Source organism: Molossus molossus, unplaced genomic scaffold (assembly GCF_014108415.1).
Source record: "Molossus molossus isolate mMolMol1 unplaced genomic scaffold, mMolMol1.p scaffold_m16_p_21, whole genome shotgun sequence".
In the NCBI taxonomy this organism is placed as follows: Eukaryota; Metazoa; Chordata; class Mammalia; order Chiroptera; family Molossidae; genus Molossus; species Molossus molossus.
The window spans coordinates 34,904,366-34,928,899 of record NW_023425357.1 but is presented as its reverse complement, the minus strand read 5'-3'; the positions used below and the strand labels follow the sequence as shown (position 1 = coordinate 34,928,899).

Below are 24,534 nucleotides of genomic sequence, written 5' to 3'. Positions count from 1 at the left end.
GTGGGGAGTCACACTGGCTACAGTTAGATTCCTATCCCTAGTGTGCAGTCTGTACATAAGGCCCAAGAACTTTCTGGGTCTTAGTTTTCTCATTAATAAAATTAGGACAAGATATATATATCTGATAGTGTTATTATAGGCATAAATTATGTAAAACATGTAGAGTGCCTGGCATGGTGCCTGGGACACAGTAAGTTCTCAATTGTCATTAGTTTTTTTATCTTTATAAATAATTTCATATGGTTATAGTTATGCAGCATGGATAGATTTTATTTTATTTACTTTGGTGTTTTTTTTTTTTTATACATGCTTCCATGTATCTGTCTGTGGTCTTTTTGTTCACCCCTTTTTAGTGGCCTCATACTATTTCACAGTTAATACACCCTAATTCCTTTAACCATTCCTCAACTCTAGTGTATTTCCACATTGTAAAACTAAAACCTGACATAGACATCTTTGCACACAGCTTTGTTTCTTCTTGAATGAAGTTCTTGAGTCAAAGGATATGAATTTTTAACATGAGATTAATGTATATTATCAGATTGCCTTCCAAGAGGTTTGAAGCAAGCATTATGCCACAAGGCACTGTGAAATTGTCCTCAAGTAGTATGTGAGGTTTATTTTTTCCTGCAACCTTATAAATACTGGTTTATCTATTTGTTAACAGGTATTAAGCGCCACCTCATTGTTTAACCTCCTTACATTTCTTCAATTATTATTGCTTGACTGTTTCTTTTCTCATGTGACTTTTTTCATAGTGTTTGATTACCCTTTGGAGATTTGGAAGTTTATTTATAATCCTAGATTCAAGTTTTGTTTTTTTTTTGCAAATTGTGGTAAAATATATGTAACGTAAAATTTACCATTCTCACCCAAGGATATTTTTCTATTTATCATCGGCTAGAGTGGGAGGGAGGGAGGGAGAGAAAGAGATAGAGAGAAGCATCGATGGACATTTGGATTGTGTCCACCTCTTAGCTACTGTGAGCAATGCTGCTATGATGTGGGTGTACAAGTAAGTATCTGTTTGAATCCAGGCTTTTGATTCTTTCGGCTGTATACCCACCAGGAGAGCTGCTGGGTCATATGGTGATTCTATGTTTAACTTTTCGATGAGCCCTTGAACTGCTCTCCAGAGCAGCTGCACCATTTTACCTTCCCACCAGCAATGAATGAGGGTTCCAGTTTCCCATCTTGCCAATACTTTAAAAAAAAAATTTTTGTTTTTAATCCTCACCTGAGGATATTTTTTTTCTATTTATCTTTAGATAAAAAGGGAGGGAAGGACGGAGGGAGGGAGAGAGAGAGACAAAGAAACATTGATGTTAGAGAGACACATCAACTTGTCACCTCTCTCAAGGCCCAACCAGAGCCAGGGATGAACCACAACCGAGGTATGTGGCCTTGACCGGAATTGAACCCTCAACCCTTTGGTCTGTGGTCCGATGCCCTAATGGAGAGGCCAGGGCTCTTTTTTTTTTTTTTTGGTAATTTTTTTTCTTTATTGATTTTAGAGAGAGAGGAAGGGAGAGAGAGATAGAAACATTGATGAGAGAGAACATCAATTGGCCGCCTCCTGCATACACTGCACTGGGGATCCGGCCCACAACCTGGGCATGTGCGCTGGCCAGGAATCGAACCAGCAACCTCTTGGTGCATGGGTTGATGCTCAACCACTGAGCCAGACCGGCTGGGCTCCATTTTTTTTAATAATAGCCATCCTAATGGGTGTGCAGTATCTAACTATATGTTTTACCTGTTATATTTATGATTATAAGTTTCCCCCATGTCATTGTTTTGCCTTTTATCTCATTTTTGTGGCTTTTTAGAAGAAGTTAAAATTTTTAAAAATCATTATGTCTCAGCGTTTTTAATTTTACTTTTTGCTTCAGAAGTGAAAAAAATCTCTCATCTATAAATGGAATTAACACTTTATTCTGTATCACTTTTTTCATGATGTTATGTTAAAACATAACTCTCCCACTGGAATTTATAGTGGTATATCTGCATCTGTACATATAATGAGGGCTGGGCTAAATTCCTGTTTCTCTGTTATCAGGGTCCTATTGTCCTATAAACATTAATTAAATAGTTTTCTTTCCTCACTGTGATTTTGCTTAGTGTTTATCATTTACCACATTCTGTTTTTGTTTTTTTTTAATCCTCACCCGAGGACATTTTTCCATCTTTTGTTCAGATAGAGTGGGAGGGAGGGAGGGAGGGAGGGAGGGAGAGAGAGAGAGAGAGAGAGAGAGAGAGAGAGAGAAACATCAATGTGAAGGGGACACATTGAGTGGCTGCCTGCCTCCTGCACAACCCAGCCAGGGCCGGCCGGGGACAAACTGCAACCGAGGTACATGTCCCCAGCGGGAACCGAACCCGGTATCTCTCGACTACAGGCCAACGCTCTAACCGCTGAGCCAAACCGGCCAGGGCTCATTTATCACATTCTTATTTGCAATGAGAATTCATTTCTGGACTCTATACATCCAATTAATTTTGTTGCCAGTGTGGTGCCAGTGTCATGTGATTTTGATTGTTGATGTGTTGCAGTATGTTTTTCTAATGTCTGGAAGGGCTAGTGTTGCCTTGTTTTTTCTCCATGATATTCTTTGATAACTATACATTTTCAAAACAAATTCAGACTGAATCCTTAGAAGTGTGGTGGAATACAAATGGAAGAGGCATTAATCTATACATTGACCAGGGAAGGATTGGACTTGCCCAACAGGTAACATGGAATGGCATTGTCCATTCTTAAGTTTTTCTTCTTTATTGCATTTAGTTGTTTTGGTTTGTTCTAGTTTGGGTTGCTCTTGTGAAGAGCTGAGTGATCAGTTGCACTGGAGGCGTATTGCTTGTTTTCAAGGATAACAGATGTTGACTGCTTTACCTTGGAGCATGTGTTACAAGCTGATCTCCAATTTGAAAACGCTTTTATTGTTGGCGACTACCTTCTCCTTGCCCGACTCGGGGGCTGAAAAGACTGTGCTACATCACACGCACCTAAAGATCTTGGAACACACAGCAACTTGGCAGCATGTCTAGGATTAAGAAAAAGAATTTCCAATTCCCAATCTTTTTTTGGCTTACTGTGACTAGCATATTAGAGTCTTAGTCCTGAATGAATATTTGATTCATGAAGTTAGAATGTTTAACCAACACCACAGAGGGAACCTTGTGAAATACCCATCATTGCAGAAACCAGAGGCTATTCCACTGTCATTTTATCTACTTACCCCATTTACCCTGTCATCTTGGTACCCAGCTTTTCCTCCCATGCAGGAAAGCCATCTAAATAATTTCCTTTTTCCCCCCTGCCCCCACTCCCTTCCATTGCTTTTACTTGATGGTGTTCTGGGTTTAAGTTCTGGTTCTGCTACTTACTGACTGCATAGTACCTCTGAATGGTACCTCTGTGAGCCTCAGTTTTGTCTTCAGTAAAACGGGAATAATAACATCTTCTTCATGAGGCTTTTGGGAGGATAAATGAGCTAATGAAAGTGAACTTACTAAAAGCAACACAGGATCCTGGATTGGATCTTGGAATAGTAAAAGGACATTAGTGGAAAAGCTGACAAAATCCAAATAAAGTCTGGAATTTAGTTAATAGTAATGTACTGATGTTAATTTTTTAGCTTTGACATAGTGTTCTGGTTAAGTAAGGCAGTAATTAGGGGAAACTGGGTGAAGGGTATACTATCTTTGTAAGTTTTCTTTAAATCTAAAATTATTTGAAAATTAAAAACTTTATAAAAGAACCTGCTTTATAAATGGTAGTTACCCAAATGTGAGGTGGTCTTATTTCAGATATCTTTTGCTAGATTGTTAGGTTTATTGAATGATTATTTATTTATTTATTTATTTATTTATTTTTTTATTTTATTTTTTTTCCACATCTTTATTGTTGGATGTAAAATGCATTACAGATGTTCCACATTTTTCCCCCATTGACCCCCTCCTCCCCACTCCCGCCCCCCTCCCACCTTTTCCCAAACTATTGTCCGTGTCCATTGGTTATGCATATAAGTTCTTTGGTTTATTTCTTCCCACCCCCCCAACCCCTTTCCCTTTGAGGTTTGTCAGTCTAGGAATGAATTTGTGCTTCTTACTCCCTTCACCTTTTTCATCCATTCCCCCAACCCCTTTCCCAACTGGCAACCAACAAAATGTTCTCTGTATCTATGAGAATGTTCCTGTTCTTCCTGTTCATTTTATTTGTAGATTCCATTGTTGATAGATATGTATTCATTGCCATTTTGTTTGTTCATACATTTTATCTTTTTCTTTAAAAAGACCCTTCATCATTTCATATAATAACGGTTTGGTAGTGATGAACTCCTTTAACTTTTTCTTGTCTGGGAAAGTTTTTATATGTCCATCGATTCTAAATGACAGCTTTGCAGGATAGAGTAATTTTGGTTGTAGGTTCTTGGTTTTCATCACTCTGAATATTTCTTGCCACTCCCTTCTGGCCTGCAAAGTTTCTTTTGAGAAATCAGCTGACAGCCTAATGGGAACTCCCTTGTAGGTAACTAGCTGCCTTTCTCTTGCTGCTTTTAGGATTCTCTCTTTGTCTTGAACCTTTTGCATTTTGATGATGATGTGTCTTGGTGTAGGTCTCTTGGGGTTCATCTTGTTTGGGACTCTCTGTGCTTCCTGGACTTGTATGTCTGTTTCCTTCACCAAGTTAGGAAAGTTTTCTGCCATTATTGTTTCAAACAGGTTTTCGATTTCTTGTTCTCTCTCTTCTCCTTCCGGCACCCCCAAGATGCGAATGTTGGCACGCTTGAAGTTGTCCCAGAGGCTCCTTACACTATCCTCATTTTTTTGGATTCTTTTTTCTTTTTGCTGTTCTGGTTGGGCGTTTTTTGCTTCCTTATATTCCAAATCGATGGTTTGCTCCTTGGATTTACGTACTCTATTATTGAAGCTATGTAAATTATTCTTTATTTCAGTTAAAGCCTCCTTCGTTTCTAACTGTGCAGCGATCGTTTCTGACTGGTACTTTTTTATGCTCTTGAGGCCCTCACTGAGTTCATTGAGCATCCTTATAAGCAGTATTTTGAACTCAGCATCTGTTAGGGTGCTTATCTCCATTTCACTTAGTTCTTTTCTTGGGGTTTTGTTCTGTTCTTTCATTTGGGACCTGTTTCTTTGTATCCTCATTTTGGCTGCCTCTCTGTGTTTGTTTCTGTGTATTACTTAATGAGAGGTATGGGGCTCGCTGAGACCCGATGCTGCTTGTTTGAAAGAATTTAGGAAAAACCTGAAGCGGGATCCAAGACAGGCCAATCCTATGGTTAAGCAAGTAGCAACAGCTTAGGTGGGCTTGAAAGTTGTGTGGGGCGGGGCGGGGCGGGGCCTCAGGGAGTCAGCAGGGTGGGGCTACTAGTGTGAGCCAGGTTGCTGGAGTCCCAGATATGGCTTCTGTCTGCTGCTCCAGGGAAGGGCTCACCAAAGGAACAAAGGCCTCTTACAGCACGTTTGTCCCCGAGAAAGCTCCCTCTCCAGCCCTCGCTCCAGTGCCAAACAGCTCAGTTCTTTTCTGTATGTCTCTGGTGCCCCTCGAGCTGCCTCCCCTCCGAGCTTAGAGGGAGAGAGTCCGATAAGTCCGTGCGTGGGCCCTTTAGGGAGCTGCCTGTGGCTCCAGCCAGGTCAGCTTCCCTGAGCCTCAGTTTCTGCTGGTTTTTCCAGCCAGAAGTTATGGGGATTCTCTTCCTGGCACTGGAAACCTGAGCGGGGCACCTGGTGTGGGATGGGGACCCCTCAGTCCTCAGGAAGGACCTTCCCAGCCACGGGAGCCTCCTGATTTTTATCCGCCACACTTGGGTGTGGGACCAGCCCGTCCGCCGCCGCTGCCGCCACCCCTCGCGCCGCCGCCCCTCCTACCGGTCTGGATGTAGCTGCTTTTTTTTTTTTTTTAATTACGTAGTTGTAGGACTTTCATTCAGCTTGATTTCAGGTGATTTTGGATGATGGTTGTTCTGTAGTTTTGTTGTAACTTGGATGTGGTTGTGGCAGAACGCGATACTGCGTTTCCCTACGCTGCCATCTTGACCGGAAGTCTGAATGATTATTTATTGAACAAATACTTATTGAATGCCATTTTGCTAAGCACTATGGACAATGTAAAGAAGTATAAAAGTAGGCATCTGCTATATAATCTGTTTTAGGAAAAGAAGCAGAAAAGACACCATCAGCCAAGTACCAACCAATATAGCAGATATCACAGGGGCTGTGTGGCTTAGCTGAGACCAGAGGTGCTGTGGGCTCTGCAGAGGGGATCTGTCTGAACTAAAGTGGTGGAGAGGGCCTTCAGGGAGGAGGGCTGAACAGAGCGAAGATGTGTAGACAAGAACATAGGAGGTACAGAGGGGAAATAATGAAAAACGAAGGAGCCCTGGCCAGTTTGGCTCAGCGGTGAGAGTTTCAGCCTGCAGTCCCAAGAGACCCGGGTTTGGTTCCCACTAAGGGCATGTACCTCGATTGCAGTTTGTCCCCGGCCCTGGTTGGGTCATGCGGGTGGCAGCCACTCGATGTGTCCCTTTCACATTGATGTTTCTCTCTCTCTTCCTCTTTCCCTTCCACTCTATCTGAACAACAACGAAAAATGAAAAACGAAGGAAATGAATTTGCCCCCATTCTCAAGAAGGGTACCATTTTTTTGGGAACATAAGTTGTATACATCAAATAATAAGGGAATATTGACTATATTGAATAGAGCTAAAATGTAAAATACAGCAATTCTCTAAGGCCTGATGAAATTGTAAGTCCTTGCTTTTGATAATCCAGTTTTCCTGTCTACTTGAAGTCATATCATGGCTTGAGTATGGTGCTCAGTCATTGGTTTACCAGGTGACTCTGGGCCAGTAACTTAATTGTCTGAACTTTAGTTTCTTCTGACTGTAGCTGCATCTAGGTAGATTTACCTCTGAGGTTCTTTCAGGCTCTCATGTTCTAAGAATGTGTGTGTACACACACATGCACACACACACAAACACACTCTTTGAGAGCAGAGAGTATAAACATGGACACAGAAAGTTTTTCAGTGCTAGACTATCTGGCTTTCATATTCTATTTCCAAATCTAAACATGAGGTATAGCACAAAACTCTTAAACAGATGAGCTACTCCAGTGAGTGAAAGGCTCTCGGGTAGGTCTGTGGACAGATACAGCCCTGGTGGGATGTCTTCTAACTACATTTGCAGCTGCAGGAACAGCAGGATCCAAATACTGTTGGTTGGAGGGTCTTTCCCTTGGCGTGTCTTGGGGCTCTGCTTTTGTTCTTTCCTGGTCAATAATTTTATAATTATTATATTTAATAAGCAGTACATATAGGTCATAAACACCTTAAAAGTATAAAAGCTCAAACCGTGTAAAGAAAGTCTCCTTCCTATTCTAGTCCTCCAGCCTCTAGTTCTCTCCCCAGAGGCAGTCACCATTGTGATTCTTTCCAAGCATATGCATATATATATATTCTTTAAACACACACATATAATATATATGCTATCTGCATTTTCCCACTAAATAATTATCTGAGAAGTTTTCCCATAGAACGTGAAGCTAACTTGAAGAGCTTTGCCCCTTCCCTCTTCTGCTTACCAAAGCCAAAGATGGGGACAATTTTAGCATCGATATGAACAGTAATCACAATGGATTGAAATATTTTAAATATGTTTAAATCCAAGAGTGCATAGTGATTTTTAAACAAAAGAAAATTTATTTTGGCCCAGCCTGTGTGGCTCAGTGATCCCATGCACCAAGAGGTCACGGGTTTGATTCCCAGTCGGCACATGCCCAGGTTGTGGGCTGATCCCCAGTTGGGGGCATGCAGGAGGTGGCCATTCGATGTTGTCTCTCAATGATGTTTCTATCTCTCTTTTCTCTCCCTTTCTCTCTCTCTAAAATCAATAAAGAAAAAAATATTTTAAAATGTTTTTTTGTTTTTTTTTGGAGACAGGAAGACATCGATTTATTGTTCCACTTATTTATGCATTCATTGGTTGATTCTTTTTTTTTTTTAAATCTTTATTGTTGGATGTAAAATGTATTACAGATGTTCCACATTTTTACCCCATTGACCCCCTCCTCCCCACTCCCGCCCCCCTCCCACCTTTTCCCACATTATTGTCTGTGTCCATTGGTTATGCATATAAGTTCTTTGGTTTATTTCTTCCCAGCCCCCAGCCCCTTTCCCTTTGAGGTTTGTCAGTCTAGCAATGAATTTGTACTTCTTAATCCCTTCACCTTTTTCACCCATTCCCCCAACCCCCCTCCCATCTGACAACCAACAAAATGTTCTCTATATCTATCAGAATGTTTCTGTTCTACCTGTTCATTTTGTTTGTAGATTCCATTGTTGATAGATATGTATTCATTGCCATTTTGTTTGTTCATATATTTTATCTTTTTCTTCAAAAAGACCCTTCATCATTTCATATAATAATGGTTTGGTGGTGATGAACTCCTTTAACTTTTTCTTGTCTGGGAAAGTCTTTATATGGCCATCGATTCTAAATGACAGCTTTGCAGGATAGAGTAATCTTGGTTGTAGGTTCTTGCTTTTCATCACTCTGAATATTTCTTGCCACTCCCTTCTGGCCTGCAAAGTTTCTTTTGAGAAATCAGCTGACAGCCTAATGGGAACTCCCTTGTAGGTAACTAGCTGCCTTTCTCTTGCTGCTTTTAAGATTCTCTCTTTGTCTTGAACCTTTTGCATTTTGATGATGATGTGTCTTGGTGTGGGCCTCTTGGGGTTCATCTTGTTTGGGACTCTCTGTGCTTCCTGGACTTGTATGTCTGTTTCCTTCACCAAGTTAGGAAAGTTTTCTGCCATTATTGTTTCAAACAGGTTTTCGATTTCTTGTTCTCTCTCTTCTCCTTCCGGCACCCCCAAGATGCGAATGTTGGCACGCTTGAAGTTGTCCCAGAGGCTCCTTACACTATCCTCATTTTTTTGGATTCTTTTTTTTGCTGTTCTGATTGGGCATTTTTTGCTTCCTTATATTCCAAATCGATGGTTTGCTCCTTGGATTTACGTACTCTATTATTGAAGCTGTGTAAATTATTTTTTATTTCAGTTAATGCCTCCTTCAATTCTAACTGTGTATCCATGATTTCTGACTGGTCTTTTTTTATGCTCTTGAGGCCCTCCCCAAATTCACTGAGGTTCTCACTAAGTTCATTGAGCATCCTTATAAGCAGTATTTTGAACTCAGTATCTGTTAGGTTACTTATCTCCATTTCACTTAGTTCTTTTATTGGGGTTTTGTTCTGTTCTTTCATTTGGGACCTGTTTCTTTCTCTCCTCATTTTGGCTCCCTCCCTGTGTTTGTTTCTGTGTATTACTTAATGAGAGGTATGGGGCTCGCTGAGACCAGATGCTGCTCGTTTGAAAGAATTTAGGAAAAACCTGAAGCAGGATCCAAGACAGGTCAATCCTATGGTTAAGCAAGTGGCAACAGCTTGGGTGGGCTTGAAAGTTGGGTGGGGCGGGACCTCAGGGAGTCAGCAGGGCGGGGCTACCAGTGTGAGCCAGGTTGCTGGAGTCCCAGATATGGTGACTGTCTGCTGTCCCCGGGAAGGGCCACCAAAGGAACAAAGGCCTCTGACAGCACGTTTGTCCCGGAGAAAGCCCCCTCTCCAGCCCTCGCTCCAGTGCCAAACAGCTCAGTTCTTCCCTGTATGTCTCTGGTGCCCCTCGAGCTGCCTCCCCTCCAAGCTTAGAGGGAGAGAGTCCGATAAGTGTGCGGGGACCCTTTAGGGAGCTGCCTGGGGCTCCGGCCGCCTCAGCCTCCCTGCTCAGTTCCCGCTGGTTTTTCCAGCCAGAAGTTATGGGGACTTCTCTTCCTGGCACTGGAGCCCTGAGCGGGGCATCTGGTGTGGGACGGGGACCCCTCAGTCCTCAGGAAGGACCTTCCCAGCTGAGGTGTCCTCCTGATTTTTATCCGCCACACGTGGGTGTGGGACAAGCCCGTAGAGGCGCCACGGCCCCTCCTACCAGTCTCGATGTGGCTGCTGCTTTAATTCCGAAGTTGTAGGACTTCCATTCAGCTTGATTTCAGGCGGTTTTGAATGATGGTTGTTCTGTAGTTTAGTTGTAACTTGGATGTGGTTGTGGGAGGAGGCGATACCGCGTTTACCTACGCCGTCATCTTGACTGGAAGTCCAATGTTTTTCTTTTTTAAAAAATTTATGTATTTAATTATTTTTCTAATATGTTTTTTATTAATTTTATTAGGGAGAGAGAAACATCAATGTGAGAGAGAAACATTAATCAGCTGCCTCCTGCATGCCCCACACCATGGATTGAACCCGCAACCCTAGCATGTGTCCTGACCGAGAATCGAATTTGGGACGTCTCAGTCCATGGGATGATGCTTAATTCACAGAGCCACACCGGCTGGCCATAAATTTATTTTTAAAATTTTATTTTTCAATTACAGTTTACAGTCAGTATTATTTTTTATTAGCTTCAGGTGTGTACCATACTGGTTAGACAATCACATACTTTCAGAGTGTTCCCCTCAATATTTTCAGTCAAAATGTCGTTCATTTTTGAAGGGTTTAAGAAAATCAACTCATTATTCTGAAAATTGGTCAATAAAAGGAAAGATTCAAGCATTTTTCCTGCCTTTTTTTTACAAATTGAACCTCAAGAATCGCCGAATAGTTGATAAGGCAAAGTTTTGTTTTATAGGCACGATAAAATTAGAGTATTACTGCTTTGCAATCTAACCAATTAATGCTTTAGGCCGTAATCATCATGGCTATTAACATTGCAACAGAGACAACCAGATATCATGTGCCTCCTGCGCACAAATATATATATTTTTTGACCCCATGGATTATTTGTTTTTATTTATTTTTTAATTTTATTTTTGTTACAGATGTTTCTCCTCTTTTACCCCATTGACACCCTCCTCCCCATCTCCCCGCCCTGTCCCCAGCTTTGTTGTCCATGTCCATTGGTTATGTGTACATGCATATAAGTTCTGTGGTTTATCTCATCCCTCCCCCCACCACCTCCTCTTCTGAGGATTATCAGTCTGTACCCTACTTCCACGTCTCTGGGTCTACCCTATTCCTCAGACTGTTATGTTCATTATATTCCACAAATATGTGACATCATGTGGTATTTGTCTTTTTCTGCTTGGCTTGTTTCGCTTAGGATAATACTTTCCAGGTGCCTCCATGTCGCCTCAAAGGATAAGAGATCTTTCTTTCTTACAGCTGCATAGTACTCCATTGTGTATATGTACCACAGCTTTGTTATCCATTCGTGTACTGAGGGACACTTGGGCTGTTTCCAGATCTTAGCTATTGTAAATAGTGCTGCTATGAACATGGGGGTACATATATTCTTTCTGATTGGTGTTTCAGGCCTCTTAGGGTATATCCCTAGAATTGGGATCACTGGGTCAAATGGAAGTTCAATTTTTAATTTTTTGAGGCAACACCATATTCTTTTCCATAGTGGCTGTACCAGTCTGCATTCCCACCAGCAGTGTCCTAGAGTCCCCTTTTCTCCACACCCTCGCCAACACTTGTTTGATGATTTGTTGATGGCAGCCATTCTGACAGGTGTGAGGTGATACCTCATTGTTTTAATTTGCATCTCTCTGATGATTAGTGATATTGAGCATTTCTTCATATGTCTCTTGGCCATTTGTATGTCCTGTTTGGAGAGGTGTCTGTTCAGCTCCTCTGCCCATTTTTTAATTGGAATATTTGTCTTCCTTTTGCTGAGTTGTATGAGTATTCTATATATTTTGGAAATTAACCCCTTATCTGATGTATCATTGGCAATGATGCTCTCCCATACAGTGGGTTGCCTTTCCATTTTGATGGTTGTTTCTTTGGCTGTACAGAAGCTTTCGAGTTTGATGTAGTCCCATGTGTTCATTTTCTCCTTTGTTTCTGTTGCCTTAGGTGATGTATCAGTAAAAATTCTGCTGCGAATGATGTCCGAAATTTTGTTGCCTACATTTTCTTCTAGAATTTTTATGGATTCACGGGTCACATTTAAGTCTTTTACCCATTTTGAGTTTATTCTTGTGTATGGTGTAAGTTGATGGTCTAGTTTCATTTTTTCTTTGGCATGTAGCTGTCCAATTTTCCCAACACTGTTTATTAAAGAGGCTGTATTTACTCCATTGTATGCTCTTGCCTCCTTTGTCAAATTTTAATTGAGCATCATGTCTTGGGTCCATTTCTGGGTTCTCTATTCTGTTCCACTGGTCTATATGCCTGTTCTTGTGCCAGTACCAGGCTGTTTTGAGTACAGCAGCTTTGTAGTATAACCTGATATCTGGTATTGTGATCCCACCTACTTTGTCCTTCTTTTTCAAGATTGCTGTGGCTATTTGGGGTTTTTTTTTTGTTCCATATGAACTTCTGAAGTATTTGTTCTAGGTCTGTGAAATATGTTGTTGGTATTTTGATGGGGATTGCATTGAATCTATAGATTGCTTTGGGTAATATAAACATTTTAGTGATGTTAATTCTTCCAATCCATGAACAACGTATGTGCTTCCACTTTTTTATGTCTTCCTCTATTTCTTTTTTCAACATCCTGTCGTTTTCTGCAAATAGGTCCTTTACTTCTTTGGTTAAGTTTATACCTAGGTATCTTAATTTTTTTGCCGCGATGGTAAATGGGATTGTTTTTTTAGTTTCTCTTTCGTGAGTTCATCGTTGGTGTATAAGAATGCCATCGATTTCTTGATGTTAATTTTGCATCCTTCTACTTTGCCAAATTCATTTATTAAGTCTAGTAGATTTTTGATGGAGTCTTTCGGGTTTTCTATGTATAATATCATGTCATCTGTAAATAATGACAGTTTCACTTCCTCCTTTCCAATTTGGATCTCTTTTATTTTTTCTTCATGTCTCATTCCTGTGGCTAAGACTTCCAGTACTATGTTAAATAAGAGTGGTGAAAGTGGGCATCCCTGTCTTGTTCCTGTTCTCAAAGGAAATGCTTTTAGTTTCTGCCCATTGAGTATGAGGTTGGCTGTAGGTTGTTCATATATGGCCTTTATTATGTCAAGATATGATCCCTCTATTCCCACATTGCTGAGCGTGTTTATCAGAAATGGATGCTGGATTTTGTCAAATGCTTTATCAGCATCTGTGGATATGATCATGTAGTTTTTATTCTTCATTTTATTTATGTGGTGTATCACATTTATTGATTTGCGAATATTGTACCAGCCTTGCATCCCTGGATGAATCCCACTTGGTCATGGTGAATAATTTTTTTGATGTATTGCTGGATTTGATTTGTGAGTATTTTGTTCAGAATTTTGGTGTCTATGTTCATCAGGGATATTAGCCTGTAGTTTTATTTCTTTGTAGTGTCTTTTTCTGGTTTTGGAATTAGATTTATGCTGGCCTCATAAAACGAGTTTAGAAGTCTTCCTTCTTCTTGAATTTTTTGAAATAGTTTGAGGAGAATGGGTGTTAGTTCTTTTTTGAATGTTTGGTAAAACAAAAGCCTGGGCTTTTGTTTGCTGGGAGAGTCTTGATTACCTCTTCAATTTCCTTAATTGTGACTTGTCTGTTCAAGTTTTCTGTCTCTTCCCAGTCCAGTTTTGGGAGACTATGTGTTTCTAGAAATTTGTCCATTTCACTTAGATTGTCGAATTTGTTGCCATGTCAGTGTTCCTAGTAGTTGTTAACGATTTTTTGTATTTCTGTGGTATCATTTGTTACTTCTCCCCTTTTATTTCTGATTTTGTGCATTTGGGTTCCCTCTCTTTGTTTCTTGGTGAGTCTAGCTAAGAGTCCATCAATCTTGTTTTTCTTTTTGAAAAACCAGCTCTTTGTTTCATTTATTCTTTGGATTGTTTTTTTGGTCTCTATGTCATTTATTTCTACTGTGATCTTTACTATTTATTTCCTTCTACTTGCTCTGTGGTTTTCTTTTTGTTTGCTTTCTAGTTCTTTCAGTTGTGAGGTCAGTCTATTAGAAATTTTTCTTGTTTCTTTAGGTAGGCCTGTAGTGCTATGAACTTCCCTCTCAGAACTGCCTTCACTGCATCCCATAGATTTTGTGTTGTTGTGTGTTCATTTTCATTGGTTTCCAGGATGTTATTAATTCCTTCCTTGATCTCCTTGGTAACCCTTTCATTGTTTAATAACATGCTATTTAGCCTCCATGTGTTCAAGTGTCTTTGCATGTTCTTGTTGCAGTTGATTTCTAGTTTCATGCCATTGTGATCTGAGATGATGCTTGATATGATTTCCATTGTCTTGAACTTGTAGAGATTTAGTTTGTGTCCTAACATGTTGGCTATCTTTGAGAATGTCCCATGTGCACTTGAGAAGAATGTGAATTCTGTAGTTTTGGGGTGTAATTCTCTGTAAATATCAATTTAATCCATTTGGTCTCGTGCATCATTTAGAGTCTCTATTTCCTTGCTAATTTTTGTCTAGAGGATCTAGCCAGTGATGTTAGCAGGGTGTTGAAGTCCTCTGCTATGATATTATTGCTGTCGATTTCTCCTTGGACGTTCTTCAGAAGATTTTTAATATATGTTGGTGCTCCTATATTGGGTGTATATATGTTTTTCAAGGTTATATCTTCCTGTTGGATAGATCCTTTCAATATTATGTAGTGGCCGTCTTTGTCTCTAGTTTTGGCCTTCATTTTGAAATCTATTTTATCAGATATGAGTATTGCTACCCCAGCTTTTTTTTCCTTTTTGTTTTCTTGGAAGATTTTTTTCCATCCCTTCACTTTCAACCTATGTGAGTCTTTTGTGTGAGATGGGTCTCTTGTAAACAACATATAGATGAGTCATCCTTTCTTATCCAATCAGCTACTCTGTGTCTTTTTATCGGAGCATTCAAACCATTCACATTTCAGGTGCTTATTGATATGTACTTATTTATTGCCATTTTTGTTTAGTTTGGTTATATTTTTCTTCCTATTTCTTCTAGTAATTACAGCAGTCCTTTTAACATTTCTTGCAGTGCTGGTTTGGTGCTAATGTATTCCCTTAGCCTTTTTTGGTCTGGAAAGCTCTTTATTTGACCTTCTATTTTGAATGATAGCCTTGCTGGTTAAAGTTGTCTTGGATGCAGATCCTTGTTTTTCATGACCTTGATTACTTCATGCCATTCCCTTCTGGCCTTTTGTTGAGAAGTAAGCTGATAGCCTGATGGGGGTTCCTTTGTAGGTAACCTGTTGTTTATCTCTTGCTGCTTTTTGGATTCTCTCTTTGTCTTTAATTTTTGGCATTTTAATTACTATGTGTCTTGGTGTGGGCCTGTTTGGGTTCTTCTCACTTGGGGCTGTCTGTGCTTCTTGAACTTGAATGCCTTCTTCCTTCACCAAATTTGGGAAGTTTTCTGTCACTATTTCTTTGAATATATTCTCTAACCCTTGCCCATTTTCTTCCTCTTTGGGGACTGCTATGATGCAAATGTTATTACATTTCCAGTTGTCCCACAGTTCTCTTAAGCTGTCTTCCTGTTTTTTAATTGTTTTTTCCTTTTGGTTTTCTGATTGGTTGATTTTTTTTTCTACCCTATCTTCTCATTCACTGATCTGGTTCTCATCTTCCTCTGCTCTGCTGTTTAGACCTTCCAATGTGTTCTTTATTTCTGATATATCTTTGGTCTTTTCTTCTTTGTGGTTTTTAATTTCCAGTTGGTTGATTTTCAACATTTCTATGTCTTTACTCATGGTGTTGATCTTCCTCAAGATCATGGCTCTGAATTCTAGCTCTGTGAACTTGCTTAACTCTTCCACATTTATCTCATCTTCAGTGAAGGTCTCTTGTTCTTTCATTTGGCTTTTGTTTCTTTGTTTCACTATTTTGGCTATCACAGTGGGCTTTGGAGCCTGCCAAATTTTCCCTGTGGGTGTTGGTGTTCTGCTGTTTGTGGCTCCTCTCCTGGGTTTGGATGAGTGAGGAAGGACTCACGTTAAACACCACTGTCAAGTTTTACTTTCCTGGTTAGAGTTGCTAGCCCAGGAATGGTTCATTTATCCTCTAGCTTTTTGCCTGGAGGCTATCAGTAGTGGTTACTTGAAGAGTTTTGGGTTTTTAGTTGATTGAAAAACTCCCTCAGGTGCTCAGCGTAAGGGGATTTCCTGAGAGGGGGCAAATGCTGGTTGTTAATGAACCTCAATTTGCATTTCAATGGCCCACCTGGGTGGGGTCGAATCTTCGAGGGAGGGGCCGCCACCTCTTCCCAGAGCCCTGGGAAGCAATAAGATGGCCACCGTCTGTGGCTGCAACTCAGCAAAAGCTCTGAGCGCCCTGCCAGTCTCAAGTTTCCCCACACAGTTCCATTCTGTCCACCCTCCCTCTGCTGGAGCCCAAGGTGGCTGTTTTAGCGTCTGTGCCCCCAGCTGTGGGCTGTGGAGATGCCTGGGAGTTTAACCCGAGAGTGCTGCTCACAGCTAAGGCCGCTGCTGTCTGTGGGCTCCCAGCCCCCTCTTGCGCCTCCACAATCATACCAGGATCAAGTCAGTGTCTGTCCCTGGTTATATGATCCTCGCAAGCTGTTTTTCTGTTGCTTTTTCCTAACGATTTGTCTTTATTTTAGTTTTAATTCTAGTTTGGTCTTGGGAGACTGTCTGTGTAGCTTTCATTCACTCCACCGCCATTTTGGAATTTTCGGATTATTTGTTTTCAAAAAATGAAAAATAATTTCTTTCATTTGGTTCTTGAAACAAACTGAAATCTTAAAGACTAGTACTATGCTTAGTTTACACGTGAGAATGCTAAGGCTCAGAAAGATTAAGTGCCTTGCTTTAGGTCACACAGCTAATTTGTACACAAATATTTAACCTATACAGAAGTAAAGAATATTAGAAGGAACTCTCACCCAGCTTCAGCTATTATTAATTTGTGGCAATTTTAAATTTATCTACCACCCCTCCCCCACCTCTCTATCGCACCCACCCTCACTGCCCCCTACCTTTTTTTTTTAATCCTCATCCGAGGATATTTTTACATTGATTTTTACTTTTTTATTTTTTATTGTTAAAAGTATTACAGATATCCCACTCCCCTTTTTCCCCACTGCTCCCTTCCTCCCCAGTCCCACCCACCTCCCACTTTCCCCCCAGAATGTCTGTGTCCACTGTTGTTTTCCATTGATTTTTAGATAGTGTGGGAAGGAGGGAAGGAGGGGAGAGACAGAGAGAGAAACATTGATATGAGACAGAGACATCAGTTGGTTGCCTCCTGCATGACCCCGACCAGGGCCTGGGGATCGAACTTGCAGCTGAGGTACATGCCCTTGACCAGGAATCGAACCCATGACTCTTCAATCTGAGGGCCAATGCTCTAACTGCTGAGTCAGACCAGCCAGGACTACCCCCTACCTTTTAATTATTTCATTAAAATTTTTGCTATTACCCAACTGTGCCTCATAGAAACTCTGGCAGTTTGTACCAGCAGCATGTGAAAATGCGTTTTCTTGTACTCGAATCAGTGTGTGGTTAAATATTTTATTCTTGTGAATCAGGTTGAAAATGGTATTTCATTTCGGTCTTGAATGGCATTTCTTGTTTCATAATTGAGGTTCACCATCTTTTCAGATGTTTAAGGGTAATCTGTATTTCCTTAACTGTGAAGTGTCACTGCATATTTTTGGTCTTTTTCTTCCTGATTTGTAGAGATTCTTTTCATATCAAATAAATTAGCCATTGGTCTGTAATATGAGTTGATAATAATTTTTCCCAGTTATTTTTCTTTTGATTTTAAATTTGCTTATGGTGGTATTTTGTTTGTTTTTCCCATTTAGATTTTTAAAACATTTTAATCATCAGTCTTTTATGACTTCTAGATTTTGTGTAATACTTCAAAAATCCTTTTCACTTTGAGATTATAAAAATATTCTTCTGGTTCTGGCCGGTTTGGCTCAGTGGTTGGAGCATTGGCCTGTGGTCCAGAGAGACCCGGGTTCTGTTCCCGCTAGGGGCATGTACCTCAGTTGCAGTTTATCCCCGGCCCTGGTTGGGTCGTGTGGGTGGCAGCCACTCAATGTGTCCCTTTCACGTCGATGTTCTCTATCTCTCTCTCTATCCCTCCCACTCTATCTGAACAAAAAATGGAAAAAATGTCCGTGGGTGAGGAGATATATATATACACATATATACATATATATATACATATATATATACATATATATATGTATATATATATTCTTCTGTGTTTTTTTTTTTTTTAGTTCCTCTATAGTTTCTTCTTCTTCTTTTTTTTTTTTTAATGTCAAAATCTCTGATCCATCTGGACTTTATTTTGATGTAAGTAGTGAGATTCAGTACCAGCTGTCGCAGCACTGTTTATTGAACAACCTGTCTTTTCTGCAGTAATTTAATGTGCCACTTTTGTCATATACTAAATTCCAGTGTGTATTTAATTCTGTTTCTGAACTTATTTATTTAATTGGCATCTGCCTATTCATATATCAGTGCCATTGTTTTAGGTATTGTAGCTTTATAATATGTGTTAATACTTTAGAGAACTAAGCCCCTACCCCCCGTTACACATGTAGGCAAGACTTCATCTTTAGAATTTTTATGGCTGTTCTATAGTTTTTCTTATGACTTTTAGAATGAATTTATTTAGTTTTCAAAAACGTCACAATGGTTTTTTGATTGGAATTGAGTAAAATTTTTGGATTTGCATGAAGAGAATTGCCATCTGTTGTGTTTTACTGACTCAGCTGAGATAGAATAGAAATATAAATTCTTGCATTTATGTTGGGGAAACATCAATTGCACAAGATGTAGTTATTTATTAAATATCTAATTCAGTCTGTGTGCCAGACCGTGTATCATTTCCTAGGAGGAAAGCAAATAAATTAATCGTAGGTAGTCCCTAGGCTGTTATCCATTGAGCTCAAGCCTGGCATCACATCACGTAAAGAAACTTTAGCTTCCGCTGGCCTCAGTCTCCTGTTAGCCAGCAGGGCCAAGTGCTTGTTTCAGTATTATTACCATCTGGAGTGGCATTAGAGGATGTACAGAGAGGGTGACTAGAATGTAATGAGTGAGTGGTTCAGGCTCTAGAAGCAGACAGCAGGGGTGCCCATTGACCTTGGCAGGTTATTTAATCTCTTAGGACCTCAGTTTCTTAACTATGAAGTGAGGGGGTGCTAATTGTACATAACTCATGGGGTTGTGTGTGAAGCTTAAGTGAGAGGATTTAAAATGCTTTTGTACTTTGCCTAGTACATACTGGTGTCCTATAAATGTTAACTAATATCACTTATACTGGAAATCTGAATCCGCTGGTCTGTCTGATGGTATCAGATTTATTATGTGCAGTTCCTGATATCATTACAGTCGGCCCTCGTTTATTGCAGTTAATCAGTTCCAGACTCTACCGGGGTAAATGAATTTCCGCAAAGTAGGATTTTTTGTTTGTTTGTTTGTTTTCCTCACCCGAGGACATTTTTCCATTTTTTGCACAGACAGAGTGGGAGGGAGAGAGAGGAAGAGAGAGAGAGGGAAACATCGATGTGAAAGGGACACATCGAGTGGCTGCGACCCACACGACCAACCAGGGCCGGGGACAAACTGCAACCAAGGTACATGCCCCTAGCGGGAACCGAACCCGGGTCTCTCCGGACCGCAGGCGGACGCTCTAACCGCTGAGCCAAATCGGCCAGGGCGGATTTTTTTTTTAATTCTCACCCAAAGACATTTTTCCATTTTTGTTCAGATAGAGTGGGAGGGGGAGCGAGGAAGAGAGAGAGAGAAACACTGATGTGAAAGGGACACATTGACTGGTTGCCACCCATACGACCCAACCAGGGCCAGAGACAAACTGCAACCAAGGTACATGCCCTTAGCAGGAATCGAACCTGGGTCTCTGGACTGCAGGCCAATGCTCTAACCGCTGAGCCAAACCGGCCAGGGCTAGGATTTTTTTATACAGTTGTCCCTGGCTACTTCGCACTTTGAGGGTCGCGGCGGCTTCACTCTATCGAGGTTTTAGTGAAGCCGTGACCGACCGTCAAAGCGCTAAGTGGTGAGGGACGACTGTATTCAGGAGCCGGCAGTAGAAAAAGATCTCTACAGGAGGGCAGCCAGGTGGTAAGAGGGTAGCCTAGAAACATTAAAGAAATAGTAGGCCTTTTTACTGGAAAAGGCAAGGTGAATGAGAAACAGCATGTCCAGATACTTATTTTGTATTGCCTGGGGGTGGGGTGGGGTGGGGTGGGGTGAGGGACAGGATCAGCTTGTGAAATTTAGCTTAATAACAACAAAAAAAAGTTCTGGCCCTGGTCAGTTTTGCTCAGTGGTTGGAGCATCGGCCTGCGGTCCAGAGAGTCCCGGGTTCGGTTCCCGCTAAGGGCACGTATCTCGGTTGCCGTTTGTCCCCGGCCCTGGTTGGGGTAGTGCGGGAGGCAGCCACTCAATGTATCCCTTTAACATCGATGTTTCTTTCTCTCTCTTCCTCTCTCCCCCTCCCACTCTACCTAAACAAAAATGGAAAAATGTCCTCGGGTGAGGATTAAAAAAAAAAAAAATTCTGGAAGGTATGTCTGTTCAGCAGTGGAAATACTCTGCAGTGAGCTGTCTGTCAGAAGAAGTGTTCAGGGAGAATTTGGGTAGGCATTTGTTAAACTGCAGAAAGAATTTCTGAATTATGAAAATGAGGCTAAATGGCAAACAACTAAGGTGTTTTCCTACAAAATTCTAGTATAAATGTACATAGATACAATCTCATATGTAAAAAATTCTCTGCATATGGCATATTCATTTTGTCTTTTTTTTTAATGAGAGTACTGTGGGATCCTTGTGAACATGCGTGACCATCAAAGAAATGAAGGTATGGAGAAATAAGGAGACTCGAGGACAGCTTATTTCATGCTGTCTGTCTCTTGTTACCTTGGAGACAAGTCTCCTATCTTCGGAGCCCCATCCTTTTCATTCTAGAGTATTAATTTTTGCTCCCTACTTTGAGCGTGAGTGTTTAAAAGAATAAGCACATTATTAGAAGTTTTCTGCCTCTTGGTGTGTGTGGAACTGTTTGAAGGAAGGTGCTATTTGGCTCCTAGCAGACAAATGCGAAATTTAAACAAAAGTATATGACCCTATAAAGTCGGCCTTGCTCCATTTAGCACCAATACACTTCCCTGTTATCCTTATTTTTCCTGCTGCTTTTTCATTTCAGTAAGTGTAACCACGGTATGTTAGAAAAATTTAATAAAAGGGGGACATCTGTAATACTTTCAACAATATAAATAAATAAATAAATAAATAAATAAATAAATAAATAAATAAAATGAAAAATTTAATAAACTTATATAAGGGGAAATATTTAATAACCTATTTATTTCAGATCCATCTCCTGATTTTCTTCTGGCAGGCATTATTGACGTGACTTAATTTCCAGAATTATGTTCTGTAAAACTTTTTTTGCTGTCATGGATAAGTGCCTGGTCACACAGGGTTTTGTGTTATCACATTGGGGGGAAACCTAGTAAATGTGAACATGAGTCTTAGTTGATCTCTAAAATACGATTTCTTTGTTTTTTAGTGAATGAAGAACCTGCTGGAGCCACTGATCCTGAAGAACCTTCTGTTGGTGTAACATCCCCACCTGCCGCAGCATCAAGTGTTACCCTGAACCCTACTGCATTGTCTCTCCCCGTCCCAACCACGTCAGCAGAGGGAGAGGAGCCCAGCACCTCGGGCACACAGCAGCTCCCGGCCGCTGCTCAGGTCCCCGATGCTCTGCCTGCTGGGTGAGTAGCCTTCTGTCCCACCTCAGCGCTCTCCACCCCTCCAAAGACTGAGGCCCCTTCACCAGGGCAGAAACATCATGGTTATTTATTACCTGATGGCTAGGAGTTTCTGGGAGGCTGCTGTGCTTAGGACCGAGAGAGTTGTGGGAGAACTGCTCATTCTACATTACTCTTAAAGAGAATCTAAATCATCTGGGGCAGAATCAATGCTACCTTATACTATGACTAGAAATGAACAACTTGACCCCAAGAGTGTGGCTTTTTAGAACAAGAAGCTTATTTTGCCTTCCCAAATCACTGGAGGGTGTTTGCCTAGATCCTGCCTACAAAACAGCTTTTCTCTCTTGAATTCTATTTTAACAGCCTTTGGAGGACTTTAGCCTCTGAATATTACTGTATGCTATTCCTGTAACTGGTGCTGATATTAACATGGGCTACTAGTTTCCTTGCCATCCTTTAGTTCAGAAATAAATCTGATGGTGAAGACTTTGGATGCTAAGAAGGTGGCCCTAATTAGCCAAAAGGAAGTTCAATTTTGGCTACATAGTGTGTGGAGATTAAAAGCATGGATCCAGGAATCAAATAGATCTGCCTTTGAATCCCTACTTGACCCTATTTGACCTTGCCCAAGTGTCCTGGTAAGGTGGAGAAAATAATCATGCCTCTCTCCCCCGGAAGTTAAGAGACTCCAATAAGACAGCATATGTGAAGCAGTCACCTGGTGAGTGATATTTTTGAAGTGGTTGTGAAAGAATTATCAAGGTAGGGAATGGTTCTGAACTAGAAAATGAAGCCTTCTCTCAGGGCTACCAGACATAGCAGGGTAAGCCTCACTGTGGTCCCGCTCTCCATCCCAGTTATCAGCTTGGTACTGAGGAAACCAATGTCCATGTTGCCACAGTCACCTCGGTCTTCTAGTCGTGGTAGTGGTGTGTGGGCGGGTCCTCTGAGCCCTGTAACTCACAGGGAAGGTGGTCTCTTCCTTTGTGTATAATATGCCGTGTTGTTTTTAAGCTACTTTAGAAAACCCAATTGTTAAAACAAAAATTCTAAAATCTGCAGGCACGTGTGACTTTTTACCACATACATACTGCATGCTTACCATTTGGCACCCTGCCTAACTCATATTTCTTAATAAAGTGTGATGAACAAATGAAAAGTATTGCAAATAGTTCTTAATTCCTCAAGCCTGTAGTAAATTGGGGGTATTGAGAGGTGACTCTGAGAAGTTTTTGGTGAAGTTTTTGATTTTGTGAAAAGATTAATAACCAATTGCTGTGTCCAATTCCTGCCTTCTAAAATTTCTTTCTCTTTGTATGTGGTAAGGACTACTCGAAAGACCTTTGTTTGGTTTATAATTTCAAATCTGTATATAATTTGGGGGGAACAGAGCAGAATCATTTTGGCAGAAAGGAGAGAAAATGGTGCTGCCTGTGTCCCCTGTGAGCTGTTTGTTTTTTTTCTGCTGAGCAAATGCCTGGAAGGCCGGCTTCACTCCTGTGTCAGTCACAGGCAATTAGGGCTAATGGCTCAACGTGTCTTTATTTAGGGCGTGTGTGAGGGTTACTGTTCTCTGGGATTGGGCTTTTCCTGTTTCCAGGCAGCTGGAAAACTCCAGGCTCTGAAAACGCTCTTTATTCTAAGTTTGGCGGATGGAGTGGCCCAGGGAAGCGGTTCCCCTCCCTCACCCCGCCAGAGGCTGCAGCACTTTACTGAGGTAGAGTTTGGACAGCATCTTTTCCTTAGAGTGTTTAGAACATGACAAGGCCTGTGTGTCACTCTGGGGAGCGTGCTGCCTACCTTCACACATGTGCAGGCCCAGAAAAGGGTATTGGGACCCCGTCTTCCATCCTGAGGTGTCCTTCCCTACGACATCAGGGAGGCCTGGAGACCCTGAGCTGCCTCACTGGAGACCAGCACTGAGCATGGCAGGCTTTCAGTTCTTTGCTCTGTGGAAGCCAGAGAGGGCACATGTCCCTTATGATTCGGAGACCTCCCGTCCCCACCAGCTCATTTACAAGTTTAGGAGATCCAGATGAGATGAGTTATTCCTTTATTCCTGGTAGCATGGCTTCAGGAGTCAGGGGCCAGTTTTAACCTTTATAGATAAAACTTGGTGCCTGACATGCCACCACTTAGAATGCTGCATTGGCTTCCTATTGTCTTAAGGCGGCAATTTTCAACTGTGTGCCACAAGAAAGTTTTTGTTGTTGTTGTTCATAGTTTTATTATTTATTCATTTTTAATTGATTTTAGAGAGCGAGGAAGGAGAAACATTGATATGTTGTTCCCCTTATTTATGCATTCATTAAAAAATGACAGCAGCCAACACAATAATAACCATCCTGTGTGAGTGAATCAAAATTACACCATTTGTTTTTGTCAGATTGGCAAAAATATTTTTTCGTGTGCTGCAGAATTTAATTAGTTTATGTGTGCCATGAGATGAAAAGGTTGAAAATTGCTGTCTTAAGAGATACATTTTCAAATCCTTAACCTGTTAACCGAGCGGGACGTATAAATACGTCAAACGTTGCATACATTGAGATACAAGACTTGCTAATTACGTCCCGCTCGGTTAACAGGTTAATATGCCTAAAAAGCCCTGCATGATAGGACCCCACCAACCACTAAAGCCTTCCACGGAAGACACTCTGCTTTGCTCTCCAAGCTCCAGCCATAACTTATTTCGGTTTGACGAATGTACCACTCTTTCTCTGTATTTGGGACCATCAGCCATGTTGATTGCTGTTTCTGTTTTTGTTTTTTTTTTATCCTCACCGGAGGACATTTTTCGATATTTTG

General features: G+C 41.0%; 1 protein-coding gene across 3 annotated transcripts in view; it reads left to right on the top strand.

The window, feature by feature from the left end:
* Positions 1 to 24,534, top strand: part of WWP2 (WW domain containing E3 ubiquitin protein ligase 2) — a 176,505-nt gene that overhangs the window by 108,391 nt on the left and 43,580 nt on the right. For 2 of the 3 annotated variants that reach the window (XM_036275724.1, XM_036275725.1), the window contains one exon: positions 21,522 to 21,729. In XM_036275724.1, coding sequence (XP_036131617.1) covers positions 21,522 to 21,729 — 208 coding nt within the window. Of the gene's footprint in view, positions 1 to 20,762; positions 20,811 to 21,521; positions 21,730 to 24,534 lie in introns of those variants that run through there. The other variant, XM_036275726.1, reaches the window with a different exon arrangement.